This window comes from Numenius arquata, chromosome 14 (assembly GCF_964106895.1).
Source record: "Numenius arquata chromosome 14, bNumArq3.hap1.1, whole genome shotgun sequence".
In the NCBI taxonomy this organism is placed as follows: domain Eukaryota; kingdom Metazoa; phylum Chordata; class Aves; order Charadriiformes; family Scolopacidae; genus Numenius; species Numenius arquata.
The window spans coordinates 17,863,506-17,881,603 of NC_133589.1; the positions used below are offsets into that span (position 1 = coordinate 17,863,506).

General features: G+C 61.3%; 3 protein-coding genes and 1 non-coding gene across 6 annotated transcripts in view; 2 read left to right on the forward strand and 2 right to left on the reverse strand.

The window, feature by feature from the left end:
* The window catches only part of RAB40C (RAB40C, member RAS oncogene family), a 38,783-nt gene extending 34,378 nt beyond the window's left edge, over positions 1–4,405 (forward strand). Inside the window, exons 5-6 of one of the 2 annotated variants that reach the window (XM_074158450.1) lie at positions 385–607; positions 3,585–4,405. In XM_074158450.1, coding sequence (XP_074014551.1) covers positions 385–607; positions 3,585–3,865 — 504 coding nt within the window. In that variant the 3' untranslated portion in view covers positions 3,866–4,405. The remainder of the gene's footprint in view (positions 1–384; positions 608–3,584) is intronic. The other variant, XM_074158452.1, reaches the window with a different exon arrangement.
* Positions 4,406–10,526: 6,121 nt separating this feature from the next.
* WFIKKN1 (WAP, follistatin/kazal, immunoglobulin, kunitz and netrin domain containing 1) lies at positions 10,527–13,309 on the forward strand. The gene is given in 3 exon segments (XM_074158677.1): positions 10,527–10,588; positions 10,685–10,952; positions 11,819–13,309. Coding segments are annotated over 3 exon segments (1,821 nt in total).
* Positions 13,310–13,728: 419 nt separating this feature from the next.
* METTL26 (methyltransferase like 26) lies at positions 13,729–17,263 on the reverse strand. 2 transcript variants are annotated; one of them, XM_074158665.1, is made up of 6 exons: positions 17,025–17,263; positions 15,222–15,384; positions 15,034–15,093; positions 14,555–14,622; positions 14,242–14,320; positions 13,729–14,157 (listed from the first exon to the last, which is right to left on the reverse strand). In XM_074158665.1, the coding sequence occupies exons 1-6, from the start codon at positions 17,231–17,233 to the stop codon at positions 14,110–14,112; spliced, it is 627 nt and encodes a 208-aa protein (XP_074014766.1). In that variant the 5' UTR covers positions 17,234–17,263; the 3' UTR covers positions 13,729–14,109. The 2 variants fall into 2 exon arrangements, with proteins under 2 accessions (XP_074014766.1, XP_074014764.1); XM_074158663.1 differs by having other exon boundaries at positions 13,733–14,157; positions 15,034–15,129; positions 17,025–17,233.
* A 165-nt stretch (positions 17,264–17,428) lies between these two features.
* TRNAG-CCC (transfer RNA glycine (anticodon CCC)) lies at positions 17,429–17,499 on the reverse strand. The gene has a single exon. It is a non-coding gene; the product is annotated as a tRNA-Gly (tRNA).
* Between the last annotated feature and the right edge of the window lie 599 nt (positions 17,500–18,098).

Here is an 18,098-nt window from a genome sequence, read left to right on the forward strand (position 1 = left end):
TCATCCACCCATATCCCCCCAAGTCTTTCTCTTCAGGGCTGCTCTCCAGCCATTCTCTACCCAACCTGTATTTGTGCCCGTGTTTAGATTGTCATCCAAACGATTGTTTGATAAGCAAAGCAAGGGAATAAGTGTCTGCCCTCCATTTCTATAAACCCAGAGTAGTAGGAAAGGGCTTGGGAATGGCCAAGAAAGACAGGATGGTTCCCTCTAAAACGGACTGTGGAGGGGATAAGTTAGTCATGTATTAGTAGTCCCTTGGTCACAGAGCAATTTCTGCTTCTTTGTCCTTCACTGGTCTTGCAGCTGAGCAGAATGCTGGATGTGGGCTGCCCTTTCTAAGGACAAGCTGTGATTTCTCCATTTCTTTCCTTTTTTTTTAAGCATGCCCCGGGTGTCCCTCGGATCCTGGTGGGGAACAGGCTTCACCTCGCCTTCAAGCGGCAGGTGCCCACGGAGCAGGCCCGGGCCTACGCGGAGAAGAACTGCATGACGTTTTTTGAGGTCAGCCCCCTGTGCAACTTCAACGTCATCGAGTCCTTCACGGAGTTGTCCCGCATCGTCCTCATGCGGCACGGCATGGAGAAGATCTGGAGACCCAACAGAGGTCAGTAGTGAGGAGGCTGCTCCATGTGGGATACCCATGTGGGGTGAGGGCTGGGATGGAGGGGTAGGACCAACTGCCTGGGTGGGAGCTGTGCTTTTTAGTAACTGTGGGATCTGAAAGCACCTGATGTGGAGAAACGCCTCAGGTCAGACAAGCTGAAGCTGAGCCACAAGGAGCTGCCTGTACTGGCGCAGGGACCCGGCGGGGATGGGCAGGAGCGGAGGGCAGTTCAGCATGTCTGGGATCTGGGTCGCTCCGGGGCATCCTACGCCTCTCCACTCCTTCTGGATGAGGCTGAGGGCAATTAAACTCACAACTTGAAAGTACTTCAGTCAAACCCCAATATTCAAAAAAGGAAAAAAGAAAGACCCAGGGAACTGTAGGCCAGTCAGCCTCACCTCTGTGCCTGGCAAGATCATGGAGCAGATCCTCCTGGAATCTCTGCTAAGGCACATGGAAAATAAGGAGGTGATTAGAGACAGCCAGCATGGCTTCACCAAGGGCAAATCGTGCCTGACAAATTTGGTGGCCTCTTACAATACTGCCCACAGGCTTGGTGGACAAGGGCAGAGCAACAGACATCATCTCCCTGGACTTATGCAAAGTGTTTGACGCTGTCCCGCACAACATCCTGGTCTCAAAATTGGAAAGTCATGGGTTCGATGGATGGACCACTCGGTGGATAAGGAACTGGCTGAATGGCCACACTCAAAGGGTTGTGGTCAATGGTTCAATGTCCAATTGGCGGCCAGTGATGAGTGGAGTTCCTCAGGGGTCGGTACTGGGACCAGTGCTGTTCAACATCTTTGTCGGGGACATGGACAGTGGGATAGAGTGCACCCTCAGCAATTTTGCCGACGACACCAAGCTGTGTGGTGCGGTCGACACGCTGGAGGGAAGGGATGCCATCCAGAGGGACCCGGACAGGCTTGAGAGATGGGCTCGTGCAAATCGCATGAAGTTCAACCAGGACAAGTGCAGGTCCTGCACCTGGGACGTGGCAATCCCAGGCACAAATACAGGTTGGGCGGAGAATGTCTAGAGAGCAGCCCTGAGGAGAAGGACTTGGGGGTGTTGGAGGATGAGAAGCTCAACATGAGCCGGCAACGTGCGCTGGCAGCCCAGAAAGCCAACCCCATCCTGGGCTGCATCAAGAGAAGTGTGGCCAGCAGGTCACGGGAGGTGATTCTACCCCTCTGCTCTGCACTCGTGAGACCCTACCTGGAACACTGTGTCCAGCTTTGGAGTCCTCAACACAGGAAGGACATGGACCTGTTGGAACGGGTCCAGCGGAGGGCCACGAAGACAATCAGAGGGATGGAGCACCTCCCCTATGAAGACAGGCTGAGAGAGCTGGGGTTGTTCAGCCTGGAGAAGAGAAGGCTCCGGGGAGACCTCATAGCAGCCTTCCAATATCTGAAGGGAGCCTACAGGAGAGATGGGGAAGGACTCTTTGTCAAGAAATGTAGCAACAGGACAAGGGGTAACGGTTTTAAATTGGAAGAGGGGAGATTTAGATTAGATATGAGGAGGAAATTCTTTCCTGTGAGGGTGGTGAGGCACTGGAACAGGTTTCCCAGGGAAGTTGTGGATGCCCCATCCCTGGAAGTGTTTAAGACCAGGCTAGATGGGGCTTTGAGCAACCTGCTCTAGTGGGAGGTGTCCCTGCCCATGGCAGGGGGGTTGGAACTCCATGATCTTTAAGGTCCCTTCCAACTGTAACCATTCTGTGATTCTATGATTCTATGGAAAGGCTGTGTGGGATGGATCCAAACCTGAGTCCTTACCCCTGTATGAACCTGTCTCCTCTTTTGGAGGGAGGTGGAAGCAGAGTGAGCCCAGGGAGCTGAAAGGGACTAAATCACATCCCTGCTGTCGGCATGCAGCAGGGCTGGGGTATTCCGTATATCCAGACACACGTGCTGCAGTGTGGCAAACCTGGAGCAGACACCACCTTACATCTCAGCTTGTTGCATTTGAAGCAAAACCAGTCCTAGTTCCCCGGTTCCTGGCTGGAGGGAGCAGTGTGCCCCACTGGCAGCCTGAGCAGCGGGGACATTTGCACCCCTGGGGTGACCTGCCTTCATGTGGAACCTCAGCCGCTGCTCACCAGGGAGGGAATATCCTGGCTGCCATGTCACTGTCCCCAGCTCACCGAGGGATGGCGAGCAAGGACTGGGCTGCATTCGCAGACCTTTCCTGAACCTCTTCCAGAGGCAGGACTTGTAACTGCTGGCTGCCTGCTCGGGAGGAACAGAGAGGGGGGCTGCCTGCTCGGGAAGAGAGGAGGGGGGCTGCCTGCTTGGGAATAGGGGGGCTGCCTGCTTGGGAATAGGGGGGCTGCCTGCTCGGGAACAGCAGCGTGGCTTTCATGGCAGGCTGGAGGTGAAAGCGTGCCCTCGTGTGGCTGTTTGCTGGGAAATCCTCTCCCTTTGGGAAGGAGGCTTCCCAAAGCCTGCTCACACAATGGACACTGAGCTAAGAGGGACGCTGGGAGGCCTGGAAGAGCCAAGTCTTCTTCTGACTTGGTGGGATCGCTGTTGCTGCAGCCACTCTGCAGAGAGCTGGTCCCAAGTGAAACTGTCCTGCTCCAGGGCTTGCTGACCCTGTTGCCTCCTTCCCTGGGTGCCTCCTGCTTGCCAAACGATGTCCTGAGAAGCCAAGTGTCTGGCAGGACCGTGAGCAAGGCGCTGCCAGCCCCGGGTGCTGTGCAGAGGAGGGGTGGCAGTGTCTAAGCCCGGTGTTGTCACCAAACCTGGTGTCTGGCACAGCAGCACCCTCTTAAGGCAGAGCTTGCCTGGAGTTTCCCAAGCTTTTATCCCAACTAATCTCCTCCCTATTCAGGGCTCCTGTGCCATCGTTCCTACCTTGTCTCCCCAAAGGAGCAGGAACTGCACAGCATAAGGGACAGTTGGAGGGAGAAGGCAGCCCTTGAAATCGCTTGACCCTTGACGGGTCTGGTCTTTTCTCCCCGCAGTGTTCAGCCTGCAGGACCTGTGCTGCCGAGCCATCGTTTCCTGCACCCCCGTCCACCTCATCGACAAGCTGCCGCTGCCCGTCACCATCAAGAGTCACCTGAAATCCTTCTCCATGGCCAACGGGATGAACGCGGTGATGATGCACGGCCGGTCGTACTCCTTGGCCAGCAGCGGGGGTGGGAGCAGCAGCAAAGGTAACAGCCTGAAGAGATCCAAATCCATCCGGCCGCCCCAGAGCCCCCCACAGAACTGCTCGCGCAACAACTGCAAGATCTCTTAGCAGGACGGGCGCACCCTGAGCTTCTAACGTGTCCATACCCACCCACCGATGTACAGCTGTTTGCACACTTAAACCCTTTTCGACTGGATCCTTTCGGCTGGGCCGCGGTCGCTTGGTTCTTTCCCCCCATGGCGCAAGTGTTGGGAATTCGCTCACGTTTTGGCTTGGCCGAGGAAGCACGGTGCCGGCTGGATCCCGCGGCGCTGGCGGGGAGAGGACTCTGCCAAGTGACCCTCCAAGAATGCTTTTGGGCTTTGCCTCTCGGCCTGGGGTGGAAAATTCAGCAGCTGCCGGCTTGGGGAGGGGAGGAAAAGCGGGGGGGGGGAAAAAGCTCATCCAGTCTGAATGGAGAAATGGATTTAATGGAAGATTGAGAGGCTTAAGGGAGTAGGCAAGGAGAGTCTGTGCTGCAACTTTAACTCTTGGATTCCTGAACAGATTGCTGGTGCAATAGTGAGTGTTGGATGTAGGAAAAAAAAAAAAAAGAAATAGGGACAGGACTAGTGACAGTTTTCACCGGGATGTTCACCTGCTGTTGCCAAAAACAAAGAAAACAAGGCAAGCGCTGGCCAATTGGAAAGGGGAAGGAAGCATTCCGCTTGCCTTCTTCGTTTATTTATGTAAATATTATACATATATATATATCACCTGTTTTTTAAGGTTTTTTTTTTAAGAAGCAGTCAGGGATAATTTTATGCAGCCGTGTAAATACAAGCACTGGATTAACGTGCCCGGTGCCAGCAAAGGGGGAGAAGTGGAGGATTTTCCGATGAAAATACACAAATGCTTTAAGAGACTTTCAATCACCACCTGGGCTTGTGCTGGGTATTTTTTAAATACTACGTATGCAGACGGAAAGAAGGATTCGTGTGTGACGTACCCCAAGCTGCTTTATTCCAATCATTCCCTAAAACTCGTGAGTGCCGAAGGCAGGGTGGGAGGTGAGGGGCAGAGCAGGGAGGCTGGGGGCTCGGGGGTTGTTTTCGGCAGGCAGGACGAGGAGGCAGCTCCGAGGCCAGACCGATGGGCTCTGCACCTTCTGACCGGGGACTGAGGAGCAGCGGATGGAAGCATCGTGCCTAAAGCAGAGGAACAACACTGAATTTTGCTGCAAAACCTCGGCTGGGGCTTCTGGATCCCTCCATCCATGACACCACCTCATGCGACAGCCCCTGAATCCCGGCTGCTTCTTGCTTTGCTTTTCCAAAGACGTTGGGCCCGAGCCGGCCTGGCTGCGGCTCCTCCTGGATGAAGGTGGGGAAAGGACAGAAGCAGCTTTTCCCACTGGAGCGTGAAGGAGCAGGGACGGGGAAGATGGAAGAGGTTTGTGTGGGAAGACAGCAGTCGATCCCTGGGTCCCGTCGTGGCGAAGGCACTCAGCTCTGGTGATGGTGCCGGGAAAATCGGGAAAGCAAAGTGCTTTGCTCCATGGGACTGCTCCGGGGTTTTAGAGGGACACGTGTGCTCAGCAGCAAGAGCTTGAGATGTGCATGCGCCGTGGGAGAAGATCTTGTGTCAAGCAAAGGCACGTGCTTCCCTGCATGTGTCCCATGGCCCGTCAGCGCTGGAAATTCACCTGGAAACTTAGAAATAGCACCCAGCCCTTATTGCGGAGGCGAAGCCTTGCCTGGTGGTGGGACTAAGCTATGGCAGCAGGTTCTTGTAAGTGGCCAGGAGGTGTAGATTTGGGAGTAGCGTGGTAGAAAGTGAACTGCTTTTGTGCTGGGCCAGCCTCCTCCTTGCCAGCCCGGTGCTGCCATCGTCCTCCTGGTGTTGACACACCTCCCCAAGGGCTCGCTCTTCTCTCCCCCAGAGCATTGTGTGGGCAGAATGAAGCCCCAGCGGCTGACGGACCCGCATCCTTCCCCAGGGGACATCTCCTTCCCCTTGCTTCGGAGCCGACCTGGGAGGTGAAGGAACCTTCCCCCCCTCCCCGCTCCGCAGAACAAAATCCAATCCAGGGCTCGGTCTCTTGGCTCGTCTCGTGCTTTATTGCCCAGCTCAAATGAGCGAGGAGAGAATTAAACCCAGGGCAGATGGAGGGGTTGGGTGGGGGGGGAGAAGAATCCTTTGTAGTGGTGGTTTGGCTCGAGAGCAAAGCGGCGGCCGAGCCCGGCGCGGTGGCACGGGGGGCCGGGGGATTTGGAGGACCTGTCTGGGATGGCCGGCACCTGTTTCCCATCACTTCACAGGCAGCAGAAGACAATCGCTGGCTCAGCAGCCTGGGGATATACGGCCGACAGGTGATGTACCCCGGCATTTCTCCGGGAAAACCCCATCCCGGCACCGCAGGGGCCCCTCGCCGGCTGCTCCCGGGCACCGGTGCGTGGGGCGAAGAGGAGGGATGGAGGTTTTTCCCTCCTGGAATCCTGAAGCTGCTGCATGGCTCGAAAAACTTGCTGCACCTCTGCTTGGTTTGGTTTTGCCACGTGCGACACCTCCCCACGCTTTTCCCCTGCGGTTGGTTTTTGTATTCACCCTCTAAAGTCTCAACAAATCCTGTCCCGAGTGAGGATGAAAGATTCACCTGGAGTGTTTGCTCAGCAAAAAAACTTTTGTTTTGTTTTGTTTTGTTTTTAATTAATTAATTTAAAAGGAAAATATTCTTGCATCTGATGTCAACACTAGTCCGTAGCTGCTCTCCAACACTTGGACCATTCCTGAGTTGTTTGGGTTTGTTGGTTGATTTTGGTGGTTTTTTTTTTTTGGTTTTTTTTTTTTGGACTATCCTTTTATTTTTTTATTCCTTTGTACAGTCAATGTTGTTCAACTGATTATACATGGGTTTGTTTTGTATAAATTAAAGTCTTTTGTTTGTTTGTTTGTTTTTGTTTTGAACTACCAAGGAGAAGTTGTGTTGCTTTTTTGTGGGAGCTGGGAAGAGGTTGAAGGGAAAAGGTGATAGTTTTACCCAAACCTGGGGATGTGGGGCTGCTCCTGGGGCAGGTGTGTATTGCCACGTTGCCACATCCAGATCAGCCACAAAATAATTCCTATTACATTTGCTGGGGAGACTTAAAAGTCACGATTCCTGGCTCCGGTGGGTTTTTGCCCTTCTCTATAGATGCAGAAGCTAAATCTGTTTTTATTAAAGGCTTGATTCTCGCAGAATTGCTGGTTTTTTTGGGTAGTGGAGCTCTGAGAAAACGCAGACTCGTCTGTAACACGTTTGGTGTCGTTGGTGGCCATCGGAAGCTGGGCTCCCCCGGTCCCTGCTGCACGGGGACGGGTTTCACAAGCACAGTCGGAGCCTTACGTTGCCCCTGGGACCTCACCGGTGTCACCATCGGGGTGTCACTGGGGCTGGCGTTGGGAGGCATCGCCTGGGGCTGGGAGCCCCCCCCCGGAAAGGGGGGGTTTGCTCCTGGAGTGGGGGGAAACTTCTCCTTGCCCCATCCTTTTCTCCCTGGCTCCCAGCCCACCTCCCCTTGACCTCCCTTTTCCCCTGCCGGCTCGCTTCCCTCGGATCAGATTTTCCACTTCGTACCAGACTGGCCACGCTTGTTTTAACAGCTTAAGTTGTAATTGCCGGGGCTGGGAGGGGGCAGGGGGGGAAATGAGATAGTGTCTGCAGCCGGGAAAACCCTGGAGCTAAGGTGAAAGCCTGGTCAGGGAAGAGTCGTGGAGGCTTTTTTTTTTCCTTCTCCTTTTCAGGGGGGTTCTGGAAGTGTCTGTTCCCTCTCGGCAGCAGAGCCGAAACAAAGGCTGTGTGTGGTTTCAGGTGGGGTAGGGACAGCTGGAGCCCATTATGCTGGAGCAGCGGGGGCTGAATCAGGGCGAGCAGGGCAAGAAAACACCCTGAGCGGCGGGGAAAAGGCTTAGACGGAGCTTTAAGGGTCCCTCTTCCCTGGAGAAAGAGGAGGGAGCAGGTTGCTCGGGGCTGGTTCAGGTCTTTCCGAGTTGGGTGCGTTGCTCCCACCTTCCCTATTCGAGGGGGTCTTGGTTGGTCCCGCCATCGCCCCGTGGGGTTGTGCTGTGGAGGCTGGGAAGAAACGGTGACCTTTGTCTGGCTGCGCCCGACGTGCTTGAAAACGAGGATGCACCTTCCCATGGGTGCCCCGGTTGGGGCAGGAACCCTCCGCCCTGGGTGCGGGGTGTTACTGGAGTGGGGAAATGGCACCGTGTTCATCCCTCCGGGATGGAGTCCTGAGCCGCTTCCCTTGTCTCAAAGGGAGAAGATGAGCCATAAAACTCACATCGGTGTCTGGAATCTTTGAAAGCAACCCAAAAATATCCTATTTCGGGGTGCGGTGGGTGCTTGGACGCGTGGAGGTGAATACTTGCGGCTGCTCTAAGCCTTTAGATGGTGCGAGTCCATCGTGGGCTTGGTCCAGGGTGGGGGGAGTCACTCTGTCTTTCATCTTCTGATGAAGAGGAGTTAGAAGGGGCTCGGGGCGGGGGAGGGATCCCCAGGTGTGGGTGAGGGTCTCGAGTTGTTGGGAGCTGCATTCCCAACTGCGTGGCATCCAGCATCCCTCCAGCCTCATGCTGCCGGGGCAAAGGATCCCAGGAGATGCTCATCCTCACCTCGACACTTTTGATCTCGGCGACACGGGGATGGGGCAAGTTGGGCTCCCGTACGACAGAAACACGGCTTACTCCTCGGGGGCGGCTCCTCCAGCTCCGGAGAGGGGGCATTTGGGGACCCAAACCCCAGTGCCAGCATCTTCCCAGCCCGTGTTGCTGTGACCGCACGTCCCTCAGCGTGGGGATGGGTGAAGACTGGGTGTCAGGTTTTCCCTACACCCCCTTCCCCTCCCTCCTGCACCGGCCCCCTCAGAGGGACCCTGGGGCATCCCTAAGTGGCTCTATGCCCCCCCTGGGCTGCATCCTCCGGGATGGAGAGGCCATGGTAGCCTCCCGAGGTGGGTTTGGGGGTCAGGGATCTGCAGGCAGTGGGGTGCTGGCAGCGCCCACTCGGCACCCAGTGTCCAGGGGGGGCCAGGTGGGTCCCAGGGCGGGGGGACACAGGCAGGGTATGGCCCCCAGCAGCTCCCAGGCTGTCCTGATGCAATTCCCTGTTTGCAAAACATCTCACCAACCTCCCCCTGAGTGTCCCGGGGTGGTGTAACCTCCCCTCCGCGTCCAGGGCCGGCCGGACCCTCAGGCGGCTGCTCAGCCGTGAAACTGGGGTCACTGGGCACAGCCACGGGACACTCTCTAGCCCCCTCTGTGCTCGGTCACAGGCAGCTGATGTCAGGCCTGACCAGCCTTTGGGGGTTCAGCTCAAACACACCCCCCCACCCCGGGTAGCCCTGGCACGGAGCTGCCATGGGCATGGTCGTTTGCTGGCCCTGGTGGCCACTGGGGCAGGGAAGCGGCGGCGGTTGCAGGTCGCGGCGCTGTGTCAGCGGCACCGGCAGGAGGTCAGCGTGCCGGGGCACCGCGGCTGTGTCCTGCGCTCGCCAGGGCGGCGGGTGGCCAGGGCCTCCCCGGAACGCATCCTCTGGGGCAACGGGGCTTCCCCCGGGAGCCGCAGGTTGGGGGAGCATCAAACCATCACATGGAAAAACCTCTGTGGTGCGGGTGGGTTAGTTTTTCCCCCCAAAAAAATAAAATAAATAAAGCCAAGAAGAGGCTCTCCCTCCTTTTTTGACCCCCTCCACCAATTGCCCCCCCAGTTTTCAGCCCTGCACAGGGGAGCCTGGAGGTGCTGAGCCCCCAGAGGTGGGTCTGCTGCTCCCCAGGAGCTGTGGACCCCCTCTGGGCGCTGAGGTGGGTGGGCCACGGCTCTGGCCGGTGCCGGAAGAGTTAATGCTCCCGAAATGCCATGAAATGTTCCTGCTGCAGGTCAGTCTCCACCGGGGATTAGGGAAATCTGGCCGGGGAGCCAGGGCTGGCTCCTGCCAGCTTAGGGCCGGCTGCGGGACGTGCTCGAGGAGGCAGCGGCGGGATTGAAGCCCAGGCACAGCGTGCCGGAGCCGTCCCGCCGGGGGCTGGCACAGCCAGGCGCTGCCTTCCAGCCCAGAAAAATACATTCTGGCCCTAAATCAGCGGGGAGGGAGGGCTGGGAGCTACCGCCCGGCCGGGTGAGCCCTCCGGGGGGACTGGGTGGGCACCCAGGGTCCCGTGCCGGGCATCACCGGGTGGCACTTGTGGGATGACGCAGGGATGAGCAGGGTGGACACGTGCTGGCAGGTGCCAGGTGCTGGCACCCTGGTCCTGGGCTGCCTTTGCCCGGTGGGTGCCAGGCAGTGGGGCGAGGGGCTCCCAGGGCAGCCCCGCAGGATGGGCTCGCCGTGTCTCCCCGCCGGTGGCCCTCTCCGAGTGGACAACAGGCTCTGGCTGTTTTCTCATCCTGCAGGAATTCAGCTCCGTGGGCCGGGCAGGTTTTTTTGTGTCTGTCCTCCCCCCCTCCTCCTTTCACTCTCCCTCTTTGGAGACTTTCCGCATTCTGCCTTTGATCTCCCCCCCGTGTTTGCCCAGCCGATCGCTGGGCTCGCCGGGGTTAGAGGCTGAGGTCAGCGCCTTTCCCATTCCAAACACCCAGAAACATCAGTGGGAAGGGAGGGGATTCAGATTACAACCTTCCCGTCCTCCCCTTCCACCCCACTCGCCCCGCTCGCCGCAGCCGGCGATGCGCTGAGCCCCTTCTCGCCCAGGACACCGCTGCCACCGTGTCCCCTGCACCCCAAGAGCCCGGCAGCGGCGGCGGCGATGGATGGAGGTGACGGGCAGCATCGCCGCCAGGCCAGCAGGCGCTGGGCGTGCTGAAGGGCAGAGGTTTGGTCCTCTCCTCCTCCTCCTCCTCCTCTTTGTCCCCCCCGCCCGCCCGCCTTCTCCCTCGTCCCCTCCATCCTGAATGTGATTTATCCCCAGCCCTCGCCAGTGAGCCAGGCCGGTGGCGTGGGCTGGCCAGATGCCTCCTCATGGGAATTTCGGCCGGCCAGGCCGGGGCCGGGGAGCGGGTGGGGGGCAACGTGCCCCCCTGGGCGTCCCGCTCCTCCTGCCTTTGCTGGCGGCGGCGGCCGGGCTGAGCCTGCAGCCGGGCAGGACGCAGCACTTGGGGGTCTGCCCCAACCAGCTGAACCCCAACCTGTGGGTGGACGCCCAGAGCACCTGCGAGCGGGAGTGCCAGGCTGACCAGGTGAGCAGGGGCTGGGGGGGGGGAACGACAACGGGGCTGGGGGGGGACACACACATCCCCAGGTCCCCAAGGGAGATGCTTTGGGGTGCGGGTCCCAGCCTGGTGCAGCCGGTTAAACTGCAACTTCATCCCTGAGTCCGGCTGCAACTTCCCCAAGTCCCTGCTGCCGGCTGGCACGAGGGGTGCCCCGGGGTTGCTCCCCATCCCCCCCCAGCAAGCAAAGAAGCTGCTTGTTGCCCCCCATGTCACCCCCTCAGGCCATGACCCATGGCCAGGACACCCCACCCCAGGATGCTCCCACCCAGCCGAGGAGCTGGGAATGAGGGGAATGGGTGCACTGGGACAGGGACCCCCATTGGGCAGTGGACAGCCTCCCCTGCCCCCCCTCCCTGTTTTCCCTGAGGGTAGGAGCCCACCCACGGACTGGGTTGCTCGTTCCGGATAGCCCTGGCTCTGGGCTCCACAGCGGTGAGCAGGGGCATGGCCACCTCTACCCAGTTAGGGCTACCTGGATTCAGGGGGAGTGACTACTTCACAATTCATCTGTGTAACGAGTTCTGCCTCCCCTCAGCCAGCGAAAGCTGAGAGGGGCGAGACACTGTCTGCTGGGGAAGAAGGGGCCATCATCACTGCAGCGCACCCCTAACCCAGCCTGGGGGAGTGGGGCGGGGGGCTGAGGGTGGGCTGGGGCCAGCGCAGCCATTCTGGCATGCTCTTACCCCGAGCCCAGCGATGCTGGGGGTGCAGAGGGATGCGCGGGGGACACACGCCCACCCGAAATCACGGGGCAGCACCCACGGCCACGGCACGGCGCTGACCTCCGCGTCCCCCTGCAATTCCCTCTCCCCCTCCCACCCCACGGCCAGGACTGCGAAGGCTTCGAGAAGTGCTGCACCAACGTGTGCGGGCTGCGGAGCTGCGTGGCCGCCCGCTTCGCCGACGGCAGCCTCCCGGCGCTGGCGCTGGCACCGGCCGCCTCCTGCGAGAGCTTCGTGTGCGCCCAGCAGGGCTCCGACTGCGACATCTGGGACGGGCAGCCCGTCTGCAAGTGCAAGGACCGCTGCGAGAAGGAGCCCAACTTCACCTGCGCCTCCGACGGCCTCACCTACTACAACAAGTGCTACATGGACGCCGAGGCCTGCCTGCGCGGCACCCGCCTCACCACCGTCCCCTGCAAGCACATCTTCACCTGGCCCGACACCAGCCCCGTGCCCCAGGAGACGACGGCGCGCCCCACGCCGGGGGCCGGCCCCGAGGTGCCGGTGCCCCCCGCGCTCTACAGCAACCCCTTCCACCAGTCGGTGCGGGCCGGCGGCACCGTCAGCTTCCGCTGCGACGTCAGCGGCCGCCCCCGGCCCGACATCACCTGGGAGAAGCAGAGCGAGCGGGAGGAGAACTTCATCATGCGGCCGGACCAGATGTACGGCAACGTGGTGGTCACCAACATCGGCCAGCTGGTCATCTACAACGCCCGCCACGAGGACGCCGGCATCTACACCTGCACGGCCCGTAACGCCGCCGGGCTGCTGCGCGCCGACTTCCCGCTGTCGGTGGTCAGGAGGGAGCCGGGGGGCACCCCGCGGGCCGGCAGCCCCCAGCCCTTCCCCAGCGCCGAGTGCCTGAAGGAGCCGGACCGGCGGCGGTGCGAGGCCCTGGAGGTGCGCTGGCACTTCGACGCCAAGCAGGGCTCCTGCCTCACCTTCCGCTACGGGGGCTGCGGGGCCAACAGGAACCATTTCGAGACCTACGAGGAGTGCCGGGCCGCCTGCCTGGGCAGCGCCCGCCCCACCTGCCTGCTGCCCATGGTGCAGGGGCCCTGCCAGAACTGGGAGCCCCGCTGGGCCTACAACCACCTCCTCAAGCAGTGCCACTCCTTCGTCTACGGCGGCTGCGAGGGCAACACCAACAACTTCGAGAGCAAGGAGACCTGCGAGGACGTCTGCCCCTTCCCCAAGAGCCTGCAGTGCAAGGCCTGCCGCCTAAAGAGCAAGATGGTGCTGAGCCTCTGCCGTAGCGACTTCGCCATTGTGGGCCGGCTGATGGAGATCGTGGAAGACCAGGACTCCGGCATCGCCCGCTTCGCCCTCGAGGACGTCCTCAAGGACGAGAAGATGGGCCTCAAGTTCTTCAACATCAAGTACCTGGAGGTGACCTTGACCGACATGGACTGGAGCTGCCCCTGCCCCAACATGACGGCGGAGGACGGGCCCCTCATCATCATGGGCGAGGTGCACGACGGCATGGCCACGCTGGACCCCGGCAGCTACGTCCGGGCGGCCAACGACAAGCGGGTGAAGAAGATCTACGAGCTGATGGAGAAGAAAACCTGCGACCTCCTGAACCGCTTCCAGGACTAGGGGAGAGCCGGGACGTGCTGACGGCAGGGGGGGCTGCAGACCCATCACGGGGGGGTCCCCACACCAGTGCTTGTATCTAGGGGTTACCACCATCAGGTAGCTCCCCCCCAGCCCCGTGCCCAGCTACCACCTCCCTGTAATTTATCTGCTGCATGTCCCCCCCCATCACCGTGTACCCCCCCAGCCCAGCCAGCAGCAATAAAGGACCGGGTTGGGTTGCAGAGGGGTGGGAGGTCTGCCAGGACCACCCCCTGCCCTCCCTCCCCCCCCAAAAAGCCTTCCCACCCCACCAAGAAGCCCAGTGTAGCACCCCCAGGTGCTCCTGGTGTGGGATCTGACTCCCCACTGACAGTGTGGGGGGGCAAAAGGGAATGTGTCCCCCCCCCCCAAGCCTCAGTTCTGAAAGTATCAGGGAGCTGCTGTGGGTGGGGGGGCAAGGCCCCAAAGTTTATTAGCGGGCAGAAGCACAGTCCCAGGGTGAGGGGAAGAGGGGAATGGGTCCCCCCAACCTTTTGCACGCTGTCCTCCAGGGAAACCAGCACCAAGCAAGGAATGTCCCCCGTGCCCGGGGGTGCTGTGCCCCCTCCGCCGACCTGTGCCCCCCATGGCAGCTGTGGTGGCTTCTCTGGGCCACACTGAGACACCCCATTGCAAAGGGAGCCCCAAGGGGGCTGGGGGAGACAGACCCCCCCCCCCCCCCAGCTCCCCAGCCAAGCCCAGCGCCAGCGGGGATGGTGTGACCCCTCCAGGAGGCATCAACGCGGGGGGGGCGGCCGTGCCGGGAGGTGCCGTGGGGCAGGTCACTGCTTGCGGAAGATGAGACTCTTGTTGTTGGCCGGCATGTCCACCTGCAAGCACAGAGCCGGGGGTCAGGGGAGGTCCCCAGCGGTGCGGGAACTATCCCCCTCCCCCACGGACCCCCCAGCACCTACCATCCTCTCCAGGCACAGCCCGTTGGCCTCGGCCAGCTGCCGCAGCAGCGCCGTGTCCCGAAGGCCCCAGGCGGGGTTGCTGCCGGGGAAGGAGGCGAGGGTCAGACGGACGGACAGCTCGCCCCCTCGCCCACCAAAGCACCCCCACCTCCCAGGGGTACCCCCAGATCGAGGGGGCTCCCCCTGGGAGCTGCTTTAGGTCTCATCTTGAAGGACCACGCTGGGAGGGAGCTCCTGCTGGCTGCAGGCAGGACAGGCAGCACGGGCAGGACGGGCCACCAGGAGCCCTGGGCCCCCAGCCCCCCTCTCCTACCTCTGCCTCAGGCTGCGGTCAAAGTCCACGTTGCTCTGGGGGCTGATCTGGCCATCGATGGCGTAGGGCTGCCGGGACACGAAGATGGGGCTGCAGGCACCGGCCATCGTGTTTGTGCCCCCCGGACCTCCCCAGCTCATGGGCTGCTGTCCCCACCACCCACAGAAGCCAAGCGCGAAGGGACATGGCCCCTGATAGCGACCGCGGGTCCCATCACCCACCATGGGTTCCGTCACCCACTGCAGGCCCCCCCACACCCTGCCCGGGGTGGGGAGAGGGAGGACAGGAACCCTCCCGTCCTGGGTGCGAACAGCCAAAGCCACCCCATCCAGGGCTCAGATGTGCCCCGAAAGGCTGAGCCCCCCCAGATCCAAGTCCCCTCCCTTCCCAGCCCCCTCCCCCCACAAGCCATGCCTGGAGCTTCCCTCCCCTCTGCCCCCCCCACTGCATCCCCCAGGAGGATGCTGAGCAGCACCCACCCCGTAGGTGAAGAGCACTCCTCCGGGCTTCAGCAGCACCCCAGCACCCTTGAACAGGCCCTGGGCAAAGAGAGAGGTGGGGACCAGCTCAGAGAGCTGAGGTCCCCCCCGGGAGCCTCCTCCTCGGCTCTGGGACCCCCAGACCAGGGGACAGGGACGTGGCGAGGGCTGGCATGGCCCCAGCTCACCTCAGTGCACCGCAGCTCGGTGATGTGCATCATGTTGATGCTGATGAGGAGGTCAAGGGTGGCGGGCTGGGTGCCCCCCCACGTCTCCCAGCCCTGCGAGACGTCCAGCAGGATGGGGGGCAGCATGTTAGGCACCCGCATGGCCTCCGCGTAGGCAGCGATGCTGCGGGCACCAAACCCCACGTCAACCCCAACCGGGGCATGGTCACCTCCCCCCCCCCAGCCCCTCCCCCAGCACCCACTGCAGGCAGACCCGAAACCTGCCCGTGCTGGTTGCCAGCAGCAAATCCCAGGTGGAGTCTCTGATGTCTAATATAAGGTTATGCTTGCAACACAGCCTGGGGGGGGGGGGCACTCAGCACAGGGCAAGGGGTCTGGTATCACCGAGCTTTGCAACAGGCCAAAGGGTGACGGGGCTGCTGGGGGGGCAGCCGGACAACCCCCAGCAGCCAGAGAGCCCCCAGCAGCCAGAGAGCCCCCAGCACATGGACCGAGAGACCCCAGCACCTAAAAAAAAAAATCCCAGTTCCCCGTTGCCTCTCAGCAGGGCAGCCGGAGCACGCTGCCCTCCCAGCTGCCTGCGCGCTGCCTGCACCCACGTGCTCGGGCTGCCTACGCGCTGCCTGCACCCCTGGCTGCCTGCACCCAAACGCCTGGGCTGCCTGCAGCGCTGCCTGCACCCACACCCGGGCTGCCTGCACCCTGCCTGCACCCTGCCTGCACCCACACCCGGGCTGCCTGCACCCTGCCTGCACCCTGCCTGCACCCACAGCCGGGCTGCCTGCACACCACCAGCACCCCTGCACACACCCCCCCCTGTGATTTTGCTGCAATTTATACCTTTTTCAGCACATTTGCCAGCCAGGACTCAGCTCCCGATGCCTCGGAGCAGGGAACCGCAGCTTCCCAGCCCCAGCCTGGGGATTATTTTTAACCAGGGCTGGGAACTGCTGCCGGAGAAGGGGACAGCGGCTGCCCCCCCACCCCCCCAAGACAGGTGCCCATTTCACCACCTCCCTGAGAGTTTTATATTTTTTTTTCGGGGGGGGGGGGGGGAGAGGAATTCCTCCCCACGCTGCAGTGATATGTTTATTTTGGTTTCCTGAATGGCAACCGAGCCCTCCGCCGCGATGCCTGGAATGGGCATTTGGCCGCGGCCAGACCCACGCGCGCTGGCCCAGGGCAAATTAAACGGGGTGGTGGAATGCCGGGAGCGGGGTGCCAGCCACCCACCGCGCGGGTGGGAGCCACCGGGGTGTCCCGGTGAGCTGGGCGTCAGGCCTGGCATCACCACGGACCATCACAGTGGATAAGAGGAAGGTGACCACCACCGCATGGTGAGGTGCTTTGCGGGCAGGACTCGGTCCATAGCTGGGGGGGGGGGGGGCTGGTGAAGAGCCGAATATTGGGGCTTTTCTGGGAAAAAAAAAAAAAGTACTGAGCTGGGGAGCGGTTTGGGAGTTGGATACTGGAAAAAAAAATAAAATAAATAATAAAGCATCGACTTGGGGAGCCTGGGTCATCTGAGAGTTGAATCTTGAGTCTTTTCTGGAAAAAAAAAAAATAAAGTACGGAGGTGGGGAGCTTGGGCCCTCCGAGAAATAAATACTGGAGTTTTCCTGGACAAAAATAAAGCATCCAGGAGGGGCGCCTGGGCCAACTGAGCGCGGGATATCGGGTCCTTCCTGGTTAAAAATAAGGACCGAAGTGGGGAGCCCGGGCCGTGGGTCCGTGGGGCGGGGGGGGGGGGTTCTGCAGGCTGCGCCCCCCCGGCTCCCCCCCACCCCGTGCCCCCCCGCTCACCTGCGCAGCGCCCGGGGGTCGATGTCTGAGGGCTGCCAGCGGGTGTGGGGCAGCGCCCGGGCGAAGTGGGCGGCGTGAAGCCCCGCGCCCGCTCCCACCTCCAGCACCCGCAGGGCGCCGGGTGCCGCCTGGCCGCCGGGCCCCGCGTACTCCCGCAGCACCTCCAGGATCGGGCCCTTGTTGCGCTCCGCCGCCGCCGGCGCTTGCATGGCTGGGCGGCGGGCGGTGGCCACGAGAGCGGGAAGGGGGAAGGGGGGACACTACAAATCCCAGCCGCCTCCACGGGGACCCGCCCCCAAGCGCGGCGGGTGGCACCTCCCACGGGTGGTCACGGGAAAATAAGAAGGAAAAAAAAAAACAAACAAAAAAAAAAAAAACCAACCACCCAGGAATTAAAAGAGTTTTGCGCCGCCCGGGAATCGAACCCGGGTCGCAAGAATGGGAATCTTGCATGATACCACTACACCAGCGGCGCCGCTGGGTGAGCCTTTGCCCCGTCGGTACTCGGGTTCCGCACCCGCCACCGCGGCCGGGGACCGGACCCCCAGGGTGGCGCGGGGCGGTGGGTGCTGCCCCTCTCCCCACCCCACGGGCCCTCCCCACCCCATTCCCACCGGCCCCGGCAGCGCCAGGTCAATGCCCCGCGTGGACACCCCGGGAAAACGGGAGTGTCCGGTGTCTCTCCGATAGGGAAACTGAGGCACGACCCCCCTGGGTGACAGGGCAGGTGACAAGCCGGTGGTGGCATCCCCCTGGGTCACAGTCGTATCTAAGCATGGTGAAGAAGGCTCTGTAGGGTTGGGGGAGTCGCATGGGGGCTGACGGCGGCTGGGTGCCCTCCCACGAGCCACCCACGGGTGCCTGACGCTCTGCAGGATCGGGCCCTGCTCTCTGGGGTGCTCTCCCGGGGGGGCCAGGCACCCTCCTGCGATGCGGCGGAAAGGCCAAGGTCACCCACGTGGGGTGGCTTCGGTGTCCCCAGAGCAAGGCTGGAGCAGCCCCGATGACCCCGGTGGGTTTGTCACACAGCCTGTCCCCAAACCCCTGGGTGGCACCCAGCCACGGGCGATGCTG

Coding starts and splice junctions, on each gene's coding strand:
- METTL26 (XM_074158663.1), bottom strand. CDS start 17,233: ATGCAAGCGCCGGCGGCGGCGGAGCGCAACAAGGGCCCGATCCTGGAG. Junction 15,130..15,221: donor CCGAGCTGCGGTGCACTGAG/GTGAGCTGGGGC, acceptor GGGGGACCTCAG/CTCTCTGAGCTGGTCCCCAC. Junction 14,158..14,241: donor GGCTGTGCCTGGAGAGGATG/GTAGGTGCTGGG, acceptor CTGTGCTTGCAG/GTGGACATGCCGGCCAACAA.